Source organism: Bison bison, unplaced genomic scaffold (assembly GCF_000754665.1).
Source record: "Bison bison bison isolate TAMUID 2011002044 unplaced genomic scaffold, Bison_UMD1.0 scf7180017864334, whole genome shotgun sequence".
Classification (NCBI taxonomy): domain Eukaryota; kingdom Metazoa; phylum Chordata; class Mammalia; order Artiodactyla; family Bovidae; genus Bison; species Bison bison.
The window spans coordinates 385847-405589 of NW_011494906.1; the positions used below are offsets into that span (position 1 = coordinate 385847).

At 37.0% G+C, this 19743-nt stretch overlaps 1 protein-coding gene across 3 annotated transcripts in view; it reads right to left on the reverse strand.

Annotated features, from left to right (window-relative positions):
- Positions 1 to 12117: 12117 nt before the first annotated feature.
- The window catches only part of LOC104998659 (solute carrier family 22 member 10-like), a 31670-nt gene continuing 24044 nt past the window's right edge, over positions 12118 to 19743 (reverse strand). For 2 of the 3 annotated variants that reach the window (XM_010853957.1, XM_010853959.1), the window contains 4 exons: positions 16372 to 16586; positions 14758 to 14866; positions 14102 to 14305; positions 12118 to 12586 (listed from right to left, as the gene is read on the reverse strand). In XM_010853957.1, the coding sequence (XP_010852259.1) occupies positions 12526 to 12586; positions 14102 to 14305; positions 14758 to 14866; positions 16372 to 16586 (589 nt within the window). In that variant the 3' untranslated portion in view covers positions 12118 to 12525. The remainder of the gene's footprint in view (positions 12587 to 14101; positions 14306 to 14757; positions 14867 to 16371; positions 16587 to 19743) is intronic. The other variant, XM_010853958.1, reaches the window with a different exon arrangement.

Genomic DNA, 19743 nt, shown 5'->3' on the forward strand with positions numbered 1-19743 from the left:
GATGTCTCATTGTAGTTTTGATTTGCATTTCTCTAATAATGAGCGATATTGAGTATTTTGTCATGAGTTTGTTAGCCATCTGTATGTCTTCTTTGGAGAAATGTCTGTTTAGGTCTTTTTCCCACTTTTTGATTGGGTTGTTTGCTTTTCTGGCATTGAGTTGTATGAGCTGCTTGCATATTTTGAAAATTATTCCTTTGTCAGTTGATTCATTGGCTATTATTTCCTCCCATTCTGAGGGTTGTCTTTTCACCTTGCTTATAGTTTCCTTTGCTGTGCAAGAGCTTTTACGTTTAATCAGGTCCCACTTGTTTACTTTTGTTTTTATTTCCATTACTCTAGGAGGTGGGTCATAGAAGATCTTGCTTTGATTTATGTCATGGAGTGTTCTGCCTATGTTTTCCTCTAAAAGTTTTATAGTTTCTGGTCTTACATTTAGGTCTTTAATCAATTTGAGTTTATCTTTGTGTATGATATTGGGAAGTGTTCTAATTTCATTATTTCACATGTGGCTAGCTGTCCAGTTTTCCCAGCACCATTTATTGAAGAGGCTGTCTCTTCCCCATTGTATATTCTTGCCTTCTTTTAAAAAAATAAGGTACCCAAAGGTGCATGGGTTTATTTCTGGGCTTTCTATCTTGTTCCATTGGTCTAGATTTCTGTATTTGTGCCAGGGACAAGACAAGCATGTCTGCTCTCACCACTATTATTCAACATAGTTTTGAAAGTCCTAGCTATAGCAATCAGAGAAAAAAAGAGAAAGAAAAGGAATTCAGATTGGAAAAGAAGAAGTAAAGCTCTCACTACTTGAAGATGACATGATACTTTACATAGAAAACCCTACAGATACTATCAGAAAATTACTAGAGCTAATCAGTGAGTTTAGCAAAGTCACAGGATACAAAATCAATACCCAGAAATCACTTGCATTCCTATATACTAACAATGAAAAATCAAAAAGAGAAATTAAAGAATCAATCCCATTCACCATTGCAACAAAAAGAATAAAATATCTAGGAATAATAATAATCTGAGACAAAAGAACTGTATACAGAAAATTATAAGACACTGATGAAAGAAATCAAAGATGACATAAACAGATGGAGAGATATTCCATGTTCCCGGAAAGGAAGAATCAATATTGTGAAAATGACTGTACTACCAAATGCAATCTACAGGTTCAATGTGATCCCTATCAAATTACCAATGTCATTTTTCACAGAACTAGAACAAAAAATGTCACAATTCATATGGAAATGGAGAAGACACCAAACCACCAAAGCAGTCTTGAGAAAGAAGGATGGAGCTGGAAGACTCAACCTTCTTGACTTCAGATTATACTACAAAGCTACAGTCATCAAGACAGTATGGTAGTGGCACAATTACTACATTTTGGTAACTGACATTCTGCATCAATTTAAATCACACCAAGACCTCACAATAAGTTTAAATTCTTCCAAATAAAGATACAGGAGAAAAGTAGTGATAGGTAAGCTCACATAAGGGTTTATTTTCTCAGGTTTATTTATTTATTTAACAGAATATATTAAGGATCTTTTATGTGGTGATGTTAAGAATCCTGATGAATTGATCATTTTCTCATTATGAACTTGGCCTCTTTATCTCTAGTAATACTCCTCAATTTCAACTGTTTATTTTCTTATATTAATATAACCATTCCAGATTTCTTATAATTTACATGCTATAACACTCATAAACATTTTTAATTGGTGTGTTATAGGAGATTATTATAGATTCACATGCAACTGTAGGAAATAATATGATAAACTGCATGCACTTCACCCAGCTTCCCCCAATTATAATATTTGTAAAATTATAGTATAATGTTACTATTAGTTTTTTGAGAGTGATACAATATACTGATCTTATCCAGATTTCTCAATCAGTTTTACCTGTATTTGTGTGTGTGTGTGTGATACTTAGTACCATATAGGTTAATCATCTGTGTAGCTTCCTGTGCCCATCTCCACAGTCAAGATACTAAAGAATTCCTAACTAAAGTATTCTTCTTGTTGTACTGATATAAATATACCATCTGGCCTTGCTCCTATTATTCCCTTTCCAATTTTGGCAACTATTAGTGAGTTTTCCATTTTTTAAACTCTGTCACTTACAGCTGTTTTAGAGGGGAGGGATCAAGATGATGGTGTAAGAGGACATGAAGCTTACCTACCTTCATAATAATATCAAATTCAACAATACTAAGCCTAAACTAAATGAAATGCTGAAGGGTCTTCTCTAAATAGAGAATAAGCAAGAATATAAAGAAAAGAGAGAATCACAGTAGGAAAGGCAAATATATAGGGTTCAGAATGGGGAACACATGTATACCTGTGGTGGATTCATTTTGATATTTGGCAAAACTAATACAATTATGTAAAGTTTAAAAATAAAATAAAATTTAAAAAAAAGAAATGATTGAAGATTAGTAAAATAAGCCAGTATGTAGATTAAAAGAGATATAAACTTATAAAGACAATTATAAACACAATACACAGTAAAAAGGATAAGCGTGAAGATATAAATAAGACATCAAAAAATGTAGGGGGAAGTACAAAAAGGTAGATCTTTTAGAATGTTGTTGAACTTAAATGAATATAGGTTACAGAAAGAAAACATAGTGGTGAACTTCATGAACTTCATGGTAACCACAAATCAAAAATAAACAACAGATTCACAAAAACTAAAAAGAAAGAAAGCATACTAAAAAGGAAAATCATCAAACTATAAAAGGAAAAACAAAAAGAAGAAGAAATGAAAAGGAAGAACTACAAAAACAATCAGAAAACAAAAATTAAGATGGTCATAAGTACATGCTATCAATAATTACTTTAAATGTCAACATACTAAATAGCCAGATCAAAAGTCAGAGTGGCAAAGCTGGTGCACTGGGACAACCCAGAGGGATGGGATGGGGAGGGAGGTGTGAAGGGGGTTCTGAATGGGGGGACACATGCACACTCGTGGCTGATTCATATCAATGTATGGCAAAAACCTCCACAATATTGTAAAGTAATTAGCCTCCAATTAAAATAAATAAATTAATCTTTTAAAAAAAAGTCAGAGTGGTTAATTGGATTAAAAAAATAAGAACCTGCAGTATGCTGTCCACCAGAGATTCACATCAAGACAAAAGACAGGCTGAATGTGTGGGAAAAGATATTTTATTCAAATGGAAATAAGAGATCAGGAGTAGCAATCATGTCAGACAAAACAGACTTTAAAACAAAGACATAAAGAAAGACAAAGAAGGGCATAAATAATGATAAAGAGATCAATACAAGAAGAGGCCATTACATTCATTAAAACACACACCCAATATAGGAGCACTTATATATATAAATACTAATAGACATAAAGGGAGAAAATGACAATAATACAGAAATTGTAGATACTGTAAACCCCTCTGACATCAGTGGAGAGAATATCCAGAAAGAAAAACAATAAAGCAAAAGAGGTCCTAAATGAAACAATGTTGGACTTAATTGATATCTAATGGATGCTACATTCAAACCAAAAACAAATAAAACAAAATACAGATTCTTTTTTTTTTCTTTTTTCTTTATTTTTTTAAATTTTATTTTATTTTTAAACTTTACATAATTGTATTAGTTTTGCCAAATCAAAATGAATCCGCCACAGGTATACATGTGTTCCCCATCCTGAACCCTCCTCCCTCCTCCCTCCCCATACCATCCCTCTGGGTCGTCCCAGTGCACTAGCACCAAGCATCCAGTATCGTGCATCGAACCTGGACTGGAGAACATTCTATGCACAATTTAAAGAATGTGTATTTTACGAGACAGCAAAATACACATTCTTTAAATTGTGCATAGAATGTTCTCCAGAACAGACTACATACTAGGTAACCAAACGAGTCTCAACAAATTTAAGAAGATAGAAATTATATCAAGCATATTTTCTGACCACAATGTTATGAAGCTAGAAATCAATTTCAGGAAAAAAAATCAGAAAAGAATAAATACATGAGGACTATACAGTTCAGTTCAGTTGCTCAGTCGTGTCCAACTCTTTGCGACCCCATGAATCGCAGCACACCAAGCCTCCCTGTCCATCACCAACCCCCAGAGTTCACTCAGACTCACGTCCATCGACATACTACTAAAAACCCAATAAGTTAATGATCAAATCAAAGAGGAAACCCAATGAGCTAATGATTCAAAAAAGCCAATTCTACCATGGAAATTTAGAGCTGTACATACCTTCACCAAGGAACAAGAAAAATCTTAGATAAAAGACCTAACGTACTATCTAAAATAATCAGAAAAAAGAAGCCCAAAGTCAGCAGAAGAAGGAAATAATAAAGATCAGTGAGGAGATCAATAAACGAGAGCTTTTAAAAATCAGAGGTAAAGATCAAAGGAACCAAGAGCTAATATTTTGAAAAGATAAACAAAATTGATAAACCTCTAGACTCAGAGGTTTGACAAACTTCCAGACTCACCAAAAGTAAATGATAGAGGACTCAAATAAACAAAATTAGAAAGGAAAGAAGAGAAATAATAATAACTGATGCCATAGAAATACAGAGAAAAAAAAACTAGAATTGAATACTATGAACAAATATACACCAACAAATTGGACAACTTAGAAGAAATAAACAAATTTCTAGAAACATACTGCCTGCCAAAAATAAGCCAAGATGAAACAGACAGTTTGAACAGACCAATCACTATGTGTGAAGTAGAGTCTGTATTTTTTTTAAATCCGTGCCAAAAAAAAAGTCCAGGACTGGACAGCTTCACTGAGGAATTCTACCAAACATATAAAGAAGAAATGAAACCTGTTCTTCTCAAAAATTTACCAGAAAATGAAGATGAGGTAACACTCCCAACTTCATTCTACAATGCTGCACTTATTACCCTGATACCAAAATCAGACAACACAAGAAATAAAAGAAAATCACATGCCCGTATCTTTGATGAATATAGATGCAAAAATCCTCAACAAAAAATATTACCAAGCTAAATCCAACAGTATATAAAAAGGATCATTTACCATGATCAAATTGGATTTATTCCAGGGTCACAAGAAAGACCAAAAAATCACATAATTACCTCAATGGACAAAGAAGACACATTTGACAAAATTCAACATCCATTCATTATAAAAACTTTCATCAAAGTGGTTATAGCAGGAACATAACTCAACATAATAAAGGCCTCTTAACAAAACCACCTATGGCCAATGTAATACTCAAAGGCAAAATGTTGAAAGACTTCTGGTAAATTCAGGAACAAAATAAGGATGCCTACTTTCACCACTTCTATTTAACAAAGTACTGAAAGTCCTGTGCACAGCAATCAGACAAGGAAAAGAACTAAAATGTATCCAAATGGTAAGGCTATCACTATTTGTAGATGTCATGATACTCTCTACAGAAAAACCTAAAGTAACGGCCAACAAACTGTTAGAGGTAATGAATGAAGTTAGCAAGGCTATAGGACACAAGATTAATACAGAGACCTGTTGCATTTCTATGCACTTATAATGGAATATCTGAAAGAAAAGATTAAAAAAAAAAACACACACATCGTGTTGAAAATTGTATCAAGATGCAAATAAAATGAAAAGTGAAAGTGTTAGTCACTCAGTCACATCCGATCCTTTGCCACTCCATGGACTGTAGCCTGCCAGGCTCCTCTGTCCATGGGATTCTCGAGGCAAGAATACTGGAGTGGGTTGCCATGCCCTCCTCCAGGGGATCTTCCCAAACCAGGGATCGAATCCAGGTCTCACACATGGCAGGCGGATTCTTTACCCAGTGAGTCACCTGGACAGCCTATCCTATTGTAAAAGTCAGTCAATCCTGTCCAACTCTTTGCCATCCCATGGAATAGTCTATGGAATTCTCCAGGCCAGAATATTGGAGTGGGTAGCCATTCCCTTCTATAGGGGATCTTCCCAGCCCAGGGACTGAACCCAGGTTTCCTCATTGCAGGTGGATTCTCTACCTGCTGAGCTACCAGGGAAGCCCCATTCTATGTGTTTCTATAGCTTATTTCTTTTCACTGTTGAATACATGAAATGTATATACATTGTTAATTTAACTGGCAAAGCCCAACAGGATTGTTTCAAGTTTTTATTTGTCTGTTTGTTCTTTATTGAGATATAATGGACATAAAAAATTGTATAAGGTTAAGATAAGGGGCTTCCCAAGTGGTGCTAGTGGTAAAGAACCCCCCTGCCACTGCAGGAAATGGAGAATATGCAGGTTCGGTCCCTAGGATGGAAAGCTCCCCTAGAGAAGGGCAAGGCAACCCACTCCAGTATTCTTGGTTAGGAAATCCCATGGACAGAGAAGCCTGGTGGGCTATATTCCATGGGGTCGCAAAAAATCAGACATGACTGAAGTGACTTAGCTCACATGCAAAAGATATACAGTGGGGGCTTCCCTGGTGGCTTAGTGGTCAAGAATCTGCTGCCAATACAAGAAACTGGTGGGTATGATCCCTGGGTAGGGAAGATCCTCTGGAGAAGAAAATGGCAACCAACTCCAGTATTCTTGCCTGGGAAATCCATGACAGAGTGGCCTGGTGGGCTATAGTCCATGGGGTTGCAAAGAGTTGGACATGACTTAGCAACTAAACAAGAAGATATACAGCAGTGCTGATTTGATACATTTATATACTTCAATATGATTATTATCATAGTGTTAGCTACAAGCTAACACTCTAATCATGCCACAAAATTATCATTTCTTTTTCGTGTGGAGAATAATTAAGATCCAGACTAACAACATTTGAAATTTGCAATGTAGTATTGTTGACTATGGGCTTTCCTGGTAGCTCAGATGGGAAAGAATTTGCCTGCAATGCGGGAGACCCAAGATTGACCCCTGGTTTGGGAAGATCGCCTGGAGAAGGAAATGGCAACCCACTCCAGCATTCTTGCCAAGAGACTTTCATGGACAGAGGAGCCTGGCAAGCTATAGTCCATGGGATTGCAAAGTGCCAGACACGACTGAGCAACTAACACACACATACATACACAAACACACACACACACACGTACACACACCTACATTGTTGACTATAATCACAAATTATGCATTACATCTTATCTACTAGTTGCAAATTTGTACCATTAAACTTTTCCCCAATTCCCCGGTCTCTCAGCTCCTGATAACCACCATCCTACTTATACCATTTTGCACAAGTTTGACTTTTTTTACATTTGATGTCTAACTTATATACAGTATCTGTTATTCTCTGTCTGATTTATCTTACTTAGCACAGTGCTGTCAAGGTATATTCATGTTTTCACAAATAACACTTCTATTTTTCTCATGACTGATTAATATCCTATTATTTAAACTTACACTATGTTTTTAACCACTCACTTTCAGATGAGCACTTATGTTGCTTCTTTGTTATTGTAAAAAATAATCATGGGAATGCAAATATCTTTTCATTGTCCTGTTTTCATTCCTTTTGCACATAAAACAAGAAACAGGATTGCTGGATTATATGCTATTTAAAAAAAAATTTTTTTGTGGAATCTTTATGCTGTTTTCCATAATGACTGCACTGATTCATATTAGCACCAAGTATTGCCTCTACTCCACATATTAATGTCCCTGGTGGCTCAGTGGTAAAGAATCCGCCTGCAATGCAGGAGAGGGAGGCTTGATCCTTAGGTCAAGAAGATCCCATGGAGAAGGAAATGGCAACCCACTCCAGTATTCTTGCCTGGAAAATTCCAAGGACAGAGGATCCTGGCAAGATATAGCCCATGGCATCGCAGAACTGTTGGACAAGACTCAGCAACTAAATAACAACCATAACCACATACTCACCAACACTTATTATCTCTTGTCTTCTTGATGCTAGCTGTGAATCAAAAATTAACCAGTAGTCAATCCAAAGGAGAAATAGAGAATTTTATTTGAACCAGGCTGAGGATTGTAATCCAGGAGACAGCCTTTCAGAAAACTCTGAGGACTGTTCTATTTGTTAGAAGTTGAAGGCACAGTCATATATATATTTTTTTGAGACAAAGAAATTTATGTCACAAATGACACACTGACATTTTGCATCAAGTTCACCAAAGATACATAGTCCAGTTCTGCACACACCAAGCAAGCAGCAGGTCACCATTACCTGTTACAGTTGAGCAGTCTCATCCTTTAGGAGCTCTGATTAATGTATAACGCAGATACACATTGCATATGAAGGAGGGATCAGTATGGGCAGGGAGTATGTCATGCTTAAAGTTTCTTGTCCTGCTTTAAAGTATAAATTTTATTCCATCACAGCCATTCTAAGAGGTGTGAGGAGATTCTCCATTGTAGTTTTGATTTTCCTTTCCATGATGATCAGTAATGTTGAGCAACTGTCCAAAAACTGATGGCCATTTGTATATCTTCTTTAGGAAAATGTCTATTAGGGTTCTTTGTCTATTTTTAAATTGGGTTACTTGGTATTTTGTTATTGAATTGTAGGAGTTACTTATGAATTTTGGATATTAACCCTTTTTCAGATATCTAACTTGGCAGTATTTTCAAATCCATACTATGTAATACTTCATGGCAATAAAAAGGAATAAAATACTGATACAAACAACAACAGGCATGAATTTCAAGTACAATATACCAAGCAAATGTCAATACAAAAAAAGTATAAATCTGTAATAAACTTACGTGATGTTCTAGGAGAAACAAAGTTAACACCTAGTGAAATACACAGTGGAAGAGGATTGAAGGCTAAGGGACAATTCTGACTGAGGAATGAGCACAAAAGTAATTTCTGGAATGGAAATTAATCTCCCTGTTGATTGGGTTGCACTTGCCCCTGGTATATGAATTTATGCAAATACACTGAATTTTGACCTTGGGATTTGTACTTTTTACCATGTGTAAATTATACCAAAAATAAGGGAACCATAGACAACAACAAGATGAGACAGCACCAGGCAGAGCTCACTTGGGGTGGCAGTCAGACATGACTTAGCGACCAAATAACAATAACAACAAGGCCCTCTCAGCCCCTTGCCCTCTGGGCTTTTGAATGGAGTGGCAGCTCTCTGAATTGCCTTCACGGTCATTCTTCCATGACCTTGAACAATAGCTTTGCTTCTGTTGAGATGGCTGATCCATAACAATTTCCTTATTAAGCAGTTACTTGGTCATCCCCTTATAATATTTTAATTTTGTATGCTTACTTTTTAAAAACATGAACATAAAAAATTGCAAAGAAACAGTAATCACTTAAAATTTGACCACTTAAAGTTCACCACTGTTACCATTTCAATGAATGTATTTCCAAAAAAAAACGTAATTTTCTAATTGCCAGTGATTTATGACATCAAAAGTATCATGCACTAAGTTTACAGATATATTGATATTTGCTTCTGGATTTCTTTCAATGTCCAGTTGCATATACTATACAGTTCTGACTTTTGCAAATTTATTTGTTTGTTTATTTATTTTAGAATATAAATTTATTTATTTTAATTGGAGGCTAATTACTTTACAATATTGTATTGGTTTTGCCATACATCAACATGAATCCACCACGGGTGTACACATGTTCCCCATCCTGAACCCCCCTCCCACCTCCCTCCCTGTACCATCCCTCTGGGTCATCCCAGTGCACCAGCCCTGAGCATCCTGTATCATGCATCGACCCTGGTCTGGTGACTCGTTTCACATATGATATTATACATGTTTCAATGCCATTCTCCCAAATCATCCCACCCTCGCCCTCTCCCACAGAGTCCAAAAGACTGTTCTATACATCTGTGTCTCTTTTGCTGTCTCACATACAGGGTTATCGTTAACATCTTTCTAAATTCCGTATATATGAGTTAGTATACTGTATTGGTGTTTTTCTTTCTGGCTTACTTCACTCTGTATAATAGGCTCCAGTTTCATCCACCTCATTAGAACTGATTCAAATGGATTCTTTTTAATGGCTGAGTAATACTCCATTGTGTATATGTACCACTGCTTTCTTATCCATTCATCTGCTGATGGACATCTAGGTTGCTTCCATGTCCTGGCTATTATAAACAGTGCTGTGATGAACATTGGGGTACACGTGTCTCTTTCAATTCTGGTTTCCTCAGTGTGTATGCCCAGCAGTGGGATTGCTGGGTCATTTGGCAGTTCTATTCCAGTTTTTTAAGGAATCTCCACACTGTTCTCCATAGTGACTGTACTAGTTTGCATTCCCACGAACAATGTAAGAGAGTTCCCTTTTCTCCACACTGTTTCCAGCATTTATTGTTTGTAGACTTTGGATAGCAGCCATTCTGACTGGCGTGTGATGGTACCTCATGGTGGTTTTGATTTGCATTTTCCTGATAATGAGTGATGTTGAGGATCTTTTCATGTGTTTGTTAGCCATCTATATGTCTTCTTTGGAGAAATGTCTGTTTAGTTCTTTGGCCAATTTTTTGATTGGGTCATTTATTTTTCTGGAATGAGGTGCAGGAGCTGCTTGTATATTTTTGAGATTCATTCTTTGTCAGTTACTTCATTTGCTATTATTTTCTCCCATTCTGAAGGCTCTCTCTTCACCATCCTTATAGTTTCCTTCGTTGTGCAAAAGCCTTTAAGTTTAATTAGGTCCCATTTGTTTATTTTTGCTTTTATTTCCAATATTCTGGGAGGTGGGTCATAGACGATCCTGCTGTGATTTATGCTGGAGAGTGTTTTGCCTATGTTCTCCTCTAGGAGTTTTATAGTTTCTGGTCTTATGCTTAGATCTTTAATCCATTTTGAGTTTATTTTTGTGTACAGAGAAGGCAATGGCACCCCACTCCAGTACTCTTGCCTGGAGAATCCCATGGATGGAGGAGCCTGGAAGGCTGCAGTCCATAGGGTCGATGAGGGTCAGACATGACTGAGCGACTTCACTTTCACTTTCACTTTTCACTTTCATGCATTGGAGAAGGAAATGGCAACCCACTCCAGTGTTATTGCCTGGAGAATCCCGGGGACGGGGGAGCCTGGTGGGCTGCCGTCTATGGGGTCACACAGAGTCGGACATGACTGAAGTGACTTAGCAGTAGCAGTACATGGTGTTAGAAAGTGTTCTAGTTTCATTCTTTTACAAGTGGTTGACCAGTTTTCCCAGCACCACTTGTTAAAGAGATTGTCTTTTCTCCATTGTATATTCTTGCTTCCTTTGTCAAAGATAAGGTGTCCATAGGTGTGTGGATTTATCTCTGGGCTTTCTATTTTATTCCATTGATCTATATTTCTGTCTTTGTGCCAGTACCATATTGTCTTGATGACTGTGGCTTTGTAGTAGAGCCTAAAGTCAGGCAGGTTGATTCCTCCAGTTCCATTCTTCTTTCTCAAGATTGCTTTGGCTATTCGAGGTTTTTTGTATTTCCATACAAATTGTGAAATTATTTGTTCTAGCTCTGTGAAAAATACCGTTGGGAGCTTGATAGGGATTGCATTGAATCTATAGATTGCTTTGGGTAGCATACTCATTTTCACTATATTGATTCTTCTGATCCATGAACTTGGTATATTTCTCCATCTATTAGTGTCCTCTTTGATTTCTTTCACCAGTGTTTTATAGTTTTCTATATATAGGTCTTTAGTTTCTTTAGGTAGATATATTCCTAAGTATTTTATTCTTTTCATTGCAATGGTGAATGGAATTGTTTCCTTAATTTCTCTATTTTCTCACTATTAGTGTATAGGAATGCAAGGGATTTCTGTGTGTTGATTTTATATCCTGCAACTTTATTATATTCATTGATTAGCTCTAGTAATTTTCTAGTGGCGTCTTTAGAGTTTTCTATGTAAAGGATCATGTCATCTGCAAACAGAGTTTTACTTCTTCTTTTCCAATTTGGATTCCTTTTATTTCTTTTTCTGCTCTGATTGCTGTAGCCAAAACTTCCAAAACTATGTTGAATAGTAGTGGTGATAGTGGGCACCCTTGCCTTGTTCCTGACTTTAGGGGAAATGCTTTGAATTTTTCACCATTGAGGATAATATTTGCTGTGGGTTTGTCATATATAGCTTTTATTATGTTGAGGAATGTTCCTTCTATTCCTGCTTTCTGTAGAGTTTTTATCATAAATGGATGTTGAATTTTGTCAAAGGCTTTCTCTGCATCTATTGAGATAATCATATGGCTTTTTATTTTTCAGTTTGTTAATGTGGTGTATTACATTGATTGATTTGACTTTTGCAAATTTATTTAGAGTTCATCATATGGTCCTCCTTACATGAACCTGCCATGGTATTCCTCTGTTTCTGAATCACATTGTCTATTAATAATTTATTGACAAATTTGAAACTTTTTTGACTCCTTCCCCCCAAAATGGGACTGTTCATGGAATTACATATTCTCATTTATTACATGTTTAATTGCCAATTAATGCAATAATTATAGATGAGATGTATTTTTCAAGTGTATTTTCTTGCCATTTTGTAGATATAAAGGAGATATCTACTCCTGGAGATATTTTTTCTTCATAATTTTTTCTTCCTCACCAGCAAGACCATGAAGAGCCTTAAAATTTTGTCACTTTTATGTAAGAATCTTTTTCATTTATTTTTCTTGAGAATTTTTGGCTGAAAAACCAAAGGAGAAACAACAAATTAACCAACCAATCAGAAAATAAGAATAGACATTATGAAAGAGAAAAAATAAAAGTAAGTTTGGATGCCCTCCTTGTACAAGTACAAACTGATCCCTAACCATCAGCTTTTTTCATTGTTGCTATTGAGTCACTAAGTCACAGATTCCTTACCACTGAATCAGGATGACTCAATGGTAAAGAACTCTCCTGCCAATGTAAGAGACACAGATTTGATCCCTGGGTCAGAAAGATCCCCTGGAGAAGGGCATGGCAGTCCACTCCAATATTCTTGCCTGGTAAATTCCATGGACAGAGGAGCCTCATGGGCTACAGTCCATGGGGTCCCAAAAGAATCAGATGTGACTTAGCGACTAAATGACACCAACTGTGCAGGCACATGAATGCACTTAAAAGTGCTACTCGCACTTGGTCTTTTTGGATTCTCACTTTGTCATTTGGATCTCTGGCCAATGACACCTTTGATAAGTCAGGAGGTGGGTTAAAAATCTAAAGGCGTTCCCAACTTGTTATAGGTTCAGTTGTGTACCTTCCAAAGTATATATATTGAAGTCTTAACCATCTACCTCAGAATATGCAATTATCATATTTGAAAACGGGATTGTTGCTGATTAATTAAGATGAGATCAAACTGGACTAGAAAGAGCCCCTGATCCAATATGATGATGTTCTTATTAAAAGAGGGGAACTTGAGACATAAAGTGATGCCAGGGGGATGCGATGTGAAGACTGGAGCTATTTTCCACTAGCCAAGGAACTACCAGAATCCAGGAGAGACCTGGAACAGACCCTTCTCTAGAGCCTTCAGAAGATGTAGAGTCCTGCCAACAACTTGAGCTCAGACTTTCAGCCTCCTGAAACTTGACACAGTAAATTTATTTTGTTTAAGTCACTCAGTTTATCAGATTCTACTGTAGAAGCCCTATGAAACTAAGATACAATGTTATAGTTTTAAAATGCCTTTTCCAGTTTCTTATTATCCTCAGTCTTTGCATAACTTGTGGCAGCAAAACTGAATCTTACAGCCACATGCAAATAAATAACTTTTTTACTGCCTTTCCACAGAAAGTCCTTAAATTGTGGGAAAGTCCTTAAAACGTGATTTTTCTAACAATGCTCCTTCACCAGTCATCCCATTTCTTTCCCCTCTATCCCAAGCTCTTATGGATCTGAGGATCATGATCCCAATATGAATGTGTGTTTCTCATGAGGACAGATAGGATGTAAAATCATAACAGAGCTAATTACCATCACTTCAGCACTAAAACTACCAATGAGAACAGGGCAGAGGGGATCTCTGCAGTCTAGACTAGAATTCACAATGGATGGAAATGACCTTGCCTCTCATGAAGATAATGGCCCAAGATGGGAGTATCCCAGGCAAGGCTCAGCCTCCCCAGTGATCTGAGGGACTCATGAGGTGTGTTGCCTTTCTCACCCACAGATCCAAAGCACACAGTCCCTCCCAGGGGATGGTAGGTTTACTCACTTATTTTCCACATCCTGGATGGTGTCAGGAATGGGCAGATTTTTGGTTTCAGGTAGGAGAAGAATGAGAAGACCAGCAATGATTGGAAAGACTCCATAGATGATCCAGGGCAGGATGGGTAGATACACTACTAGGGTCATCAAGAGGGGAGCCAGGGTTGCCCCACATCTACTAGCTAGCATATCTAATCCTAAAAAGTTTGCCCTGAAGGAATAAATGACATGATGTAGTAATTCAGTAAATATCTGCTCACAAAATTCATGAGGTATTATTCTGCAATGAAACACAATTACTATATTCATGAGCTTGATGATAAACCCTTGTTATTGAGATTTGCTCCCTGGTTTTCTAGCTGTCTTTGTCAAGTGTATTGATATATTTTCATTATTTTATATGGAATGTTACACATTGGACCTATAGTAATAAGAGATTCAAAAGATTAATGAGAAGATAATTGAATTACTGCTCAGAACAATACACAGAACAAAGTTGGGTTTTTCAATTAACTTTGGCTATAGTTGCTATTGATATAGTATTACCATTACAAATGATTAATTTATAACTTAAAGATCTTATTGTGTTCACTCCTGAAATAAGCATCAGTTAGATGGGAAAGTCATACTTTAGATCCTGGCAGAGCATCCATAAACTCTTACCTGAGGAGAGTGGGGATGAGTTCATTAGAGTGGACAGAAAGAGCAGACACAGAGGCAGCAACACAGCCAATTCCCACACTTGCCAAAGCCACACGCAGGGTCTGCATTTCTGGAGACAGGAAGACCAGCAACACTAAGAAATCTGGGCTGGAGGAAGTGGCATCCACCAAATTTACTCAGGAAAAAAAGAAAACTATGGTTTATTGATAGATTTGAAATATACCATAGAATATATATATATGTTGATAAACTGAGAAATGTAAAATCATCAATATATGTGGTAAAATTACATAAAACTATCTGGAATAATTGCAACAAATCCATCTGCATATCTGAGATTTGCAAGAAAAGAAAAAGGAAACAGTGTGGCAGAAATTTGCTTTCACTAATTTTGTCTGGTATTTGCAATATCCTTATTGCTGAAGTTAAGACATGGACAATTACTGAGTCTAATGTTCAGCTCCAATCTTGAGACGTTTGTAATTAAAGTGCAGGTTTTAAAGTGACCAGTCATCCTGGGAATTTGAAGGTTTTGATAATGTGAGATTTTCATTGATAAAATCAGAAAAGTCCCAGGTAAACCCAAATAAGTCAACCAACCTAGCGTAGATACAGCATTGCCATGGGGTAAGTATGACACCAGAGAGTAACAGGACAGTACTGCTCTATTAGTGAACAGGCTGTGGAGAAGCTAGATCTACATCAATGTTAGACATGAAGAACCTAAAATTGAAGCCTCTAGTTGGGAAAAATTGTCAAAATTAAGGAACAATTGAGAAAATTGAGGGGAATCAGTTTTCTACATAGTATAAAAAGAAATGTAATTATAACTGGATAATATTGGAAAGAACTCCATGGTAAAGAAGTATTATTAATGCATTATTGATGATATTCTGAGAAGCAATAAAAATACCTATCTGTAATGCTGTGTCACATTCCTGCATTGGAGATGCAAATTGCCCACCAAGTTTCTCCTAATTATTACATATCATCATTCTATTAACTTATAAAGTAATCTGATAGGGAATGGACAAGGATTTTTCTCAGCTTCAGTTCTTGTTTCTACTACACCCTCCTTCCCCACTTGAAAAAGAGGATTTTTTTTTCATTTCCTGGGAGACTTTCTTAAGCAAGAACTATAGTCATAGTGACTTAAGCTCACAGTCATATGTAGATACATAGAAATGGGGAAGTAGACCAGTCATCAAAGCTGGTAATGAAGAGCCCAAATAGAGGGAGTGGCCATAGTATGCTCTCACATGGGATATAATTGCAAGGCCTCGTCCCTCTTTACTGGCTATTTAATGTGTGAATGGGAAAACCACAAGTGAATGATTGCTGTCCTAGAGAGACTACCTGGAATAAATGGGACCATTTTCCAGACGTTTCCACTATGTGATGAAAGATAAATATATGTTTGCGCTGCCCCTTACTGACCTTTAGTTCTTTCCTCAAAAACTTATTAGCAAAATTTCTCATCAGTTTGGTTTGGGGGAATACTTAACCTTTCATTAGGACCTCTTTTTACTCCTGGCTTCAGACAAGTATGACCAAACAAACCTTGAAGAATGAGAAAAAGACCCTTCATTTCCCCAAAGTCCAGTCTTCTCTCACCTTGGGGCACAAATGTGTTGACCAAAATGGATATTCCCACCAGGAACATGAGAAACATCTGGGTTGGTCGACGGCCCATGTGATTCAGTGGTAAAACTGCAAGACTTCGGACTGAGACAGTGAGAGCTCCAAAGATTACCTGGAACAGGAAAATATTGCTCCCAAAGTGCTGTAGATTCATAAAGATGCCAAAATAGGGTATTGTGGTTGCAAATCTGTAGAGGGGGGAAAAAAAGAAGAAAAAAGACATAAGCCATAAGACTTAGAGCAAAGGTACTATAATTGATGATTACATTCACCCAGGCAGCCAGAGATCAATATTAAACAATAAAGGCCCTATCTGAGTTGTGTAATTCTTCATTTTAAAGTGAAAAGTTGTCGTAAAAATTACATGGCTGTATATGAAAACAACACTTTTTCTGACATTCTTTTGTCTGATTTATTAAACACAAATATGACAGTAAGAGGAAACATAACGTGACTCAGTCTCCAAACAGGATAGTATATAATACTTGACAACAGAAGCATTAATAGTAAAACTTAGAAATTAGGGAAATAATTTCTTTTTGAGGGTTGTCTATATGCTGTGAGTCCTCCCCCTCCTCGCCCAATCCCAATACTGCAAAGAATTTCTATTTTCTCAACTAGTGGTTGAAGCTGGAAAATACTGTCTGTGTCCCCTTGACTTGACAGCATAGTGCCCTGGGGATTAACACAGTTCTAGGAAATTTAAAGTTCATTCCTGATTTTTTAAGGCTAAGAAACAGTGTAAGAATACAGGAAAGCAAACATATACCAACAGTAACATCAGAAATGGAATCAAAGGATCTCACTTCAGATTTTACCCAGAAAACATTTAAAGAAGCCCACTTTAATGATCTACTATACCTATAGAGAGCTAGACTTAGTACAACTAGACTTAGACATTAAAATAGAAGAAACATCACAGATCACAGTATTCCAAAAAAGGTGTCTGATGACTGTCATCTTTACTTTTTCCTTCCACTCTGATTGTCTAGGATTCAGAAACACAAGTCTATGTCCTAGTGAATATGGAAAAGTTGAAAATGCATGTGCTGTGAACTTAGTCACTTAGTCGTGTCAGATTCTGTGCAACCCAATGGACTGTAGCCCACCAGGCTCCTCTGTCCTGGGGATTCTCCAGGCAAGAACACTGGAGAGGGTTCCATGCCCTCCTCCAGGGGATCTTCCCAACCCAGGTCTCCCACACTGCAGATGGATTCTTTACTGTCTGAGCCACCAGGGAAGCCCCTCAAAAGAAGGAGGCACTAATTTCCATGTAAGTATTATTAGGTGTCTTTTCCTCATCTTCTATCTCCCAATCAGTGCCTCCCCCTCATTCTTTATTATGAAAAAGCATAATAAAGTTAAATGCATAAATGGTCTACTAGGCTATGCCTGGGAAGAGATCAATTATGCAATGCAATAGTCACTTACTTAAGCTTGTCAGTGGGTCTATGTTGTCCTGTATGTTTCTCGTGCATGAGCATTCAGTATTCAAAAATTAAGAATTATATTTAAAATTTCTCCTCTTGACTCTACCAAAGTGAGTACTTATATCCCCTCAAGAGACAATGACCAAGATTTCCTTACAGAAGCCCTTGTGCTAACACACAAATAAAATGTATCCAAATTGGAAACCAATAAAAGTCCACCAACATTGAAGTACATAATGGGGAGGGAGAAGGGAGGGGGGTTCAGGATGGGGAACACGTGTATACCTGTGGCAGATTCATGTTGATGTATGGCAAAACCAATACAATAGTGTAAAGTAATTAACCTCCAATCAAAATAAATAAATTTATATTAAAAAATAATAAAAAGGTATAATTTGAAAAAAAAAAAAAGAAATTGTAGTGTATTCATCTAATGAAAACTGAAGCACTAGGGAGGAAAACCACCTAATGTTACGCGCAGCAGAATGGGTGAATCTTCAGGAACGAGCATGAGAAAAGGGGGCCTGTCACAGAATCCTCTTATCATTTACATTAGGTGAAGGTCAGGATCAGGCAAGACTCTTCTGCAGTGAAAGAGATGAGAGCAGCTGGACAGGCGAGGGCAGTGAGGAGAGAACAAGAATGAGGCAGTGGTGGAGGTATTATTTATTATTATTATTTATTATTGTACAGGATATGTGAGGGGAATCCTGGGGTATCAGGATTTTCCTGCTTTGATCTGGAGGTTGCTACATTTTTACATGTTGAAATATTCATTAATCTGTATATATTCATAATATCTTCATGTATCAATTGGCAAAAATTGCTTCCATTAAAATTTAAAGAAAAAATAAACCCCCAAATCCACACTGTGACAGAAATTCTCAACATAAACCTTCAATGAAGAGACTGACACAGTGATATAACCAACTCTACTTCATATACTAATTTCTGTGGCAGTATTATTTGGTGTGTTTCCCTCATCTTTTATCTTCAAATCAGTGCCTCCCTCTCACAACACTGTTGTAATTAATGAAATAGTTTCATGTCCACTCTTTTATTTTTATTTTATTTTATTTATTTATTTTTTAATTATTATTTTTTTTACTTTACAATATTGTATTGGTTTTGCCATACATCAACATGCATCCGCCATGGGTGTACACATGTTCCCCATCCTGAACCCCCCTCCCACCTCCCTCCCTATACCATCCCTCCGGGTCATCCCAGTGCACCAGCCCCAAGCTTCCTGTACCCTGCATCGAACCTGGACTGGCGATTCGTTTCTTATATGATATTATACATGTTTTAATGCCATTATCCCAAATCATCCCCCCCCCAGAGTCCAAAAGACTGTTCTATACATCTTTGTCTCTTTTGCTGTCTCGCATACAGGGTTCTCGTTACCATTTTTCTAAATTCCATATATATGTGTTAGTATACTGTATTGGTGTTTTTCTTTCTGTCTTGCTTCACTCTGTATAATAGGTTCCAGTTTCATCCACCTCATTAGAACTATTCAAATGTATTCTTTTTAATGCCTGAGTAATACTCCATTGTGTATATGTACCACCACTTTCTTATCCATTCATCTGCTGATGGACATCTAGGTTGCTTCCATGTCCTGGCTATTATAAACAGTGCTGCAATAAACATTGGGATACACGTGTCTCTTTCAATTCTGGTTTCCTCGGTGTGTATGCCCAGCAGTGGGATTGCTGGGTCGTATGGCAGTTCTATTTCCAGTTTTTTTTTAAGGAGTCTCCACACTGTTGTCCATAGTGGCTATACTAGTTTGCATTCCCACCAAGAGTGTAGGAGGGTTCCCTTTTCTCCACATCCTCTCCAGCATTTATTGCTTGTAGACTTCTGGATCGCAGCCATTCTGACTGGTGTGAAATGGTACCTCATTGTG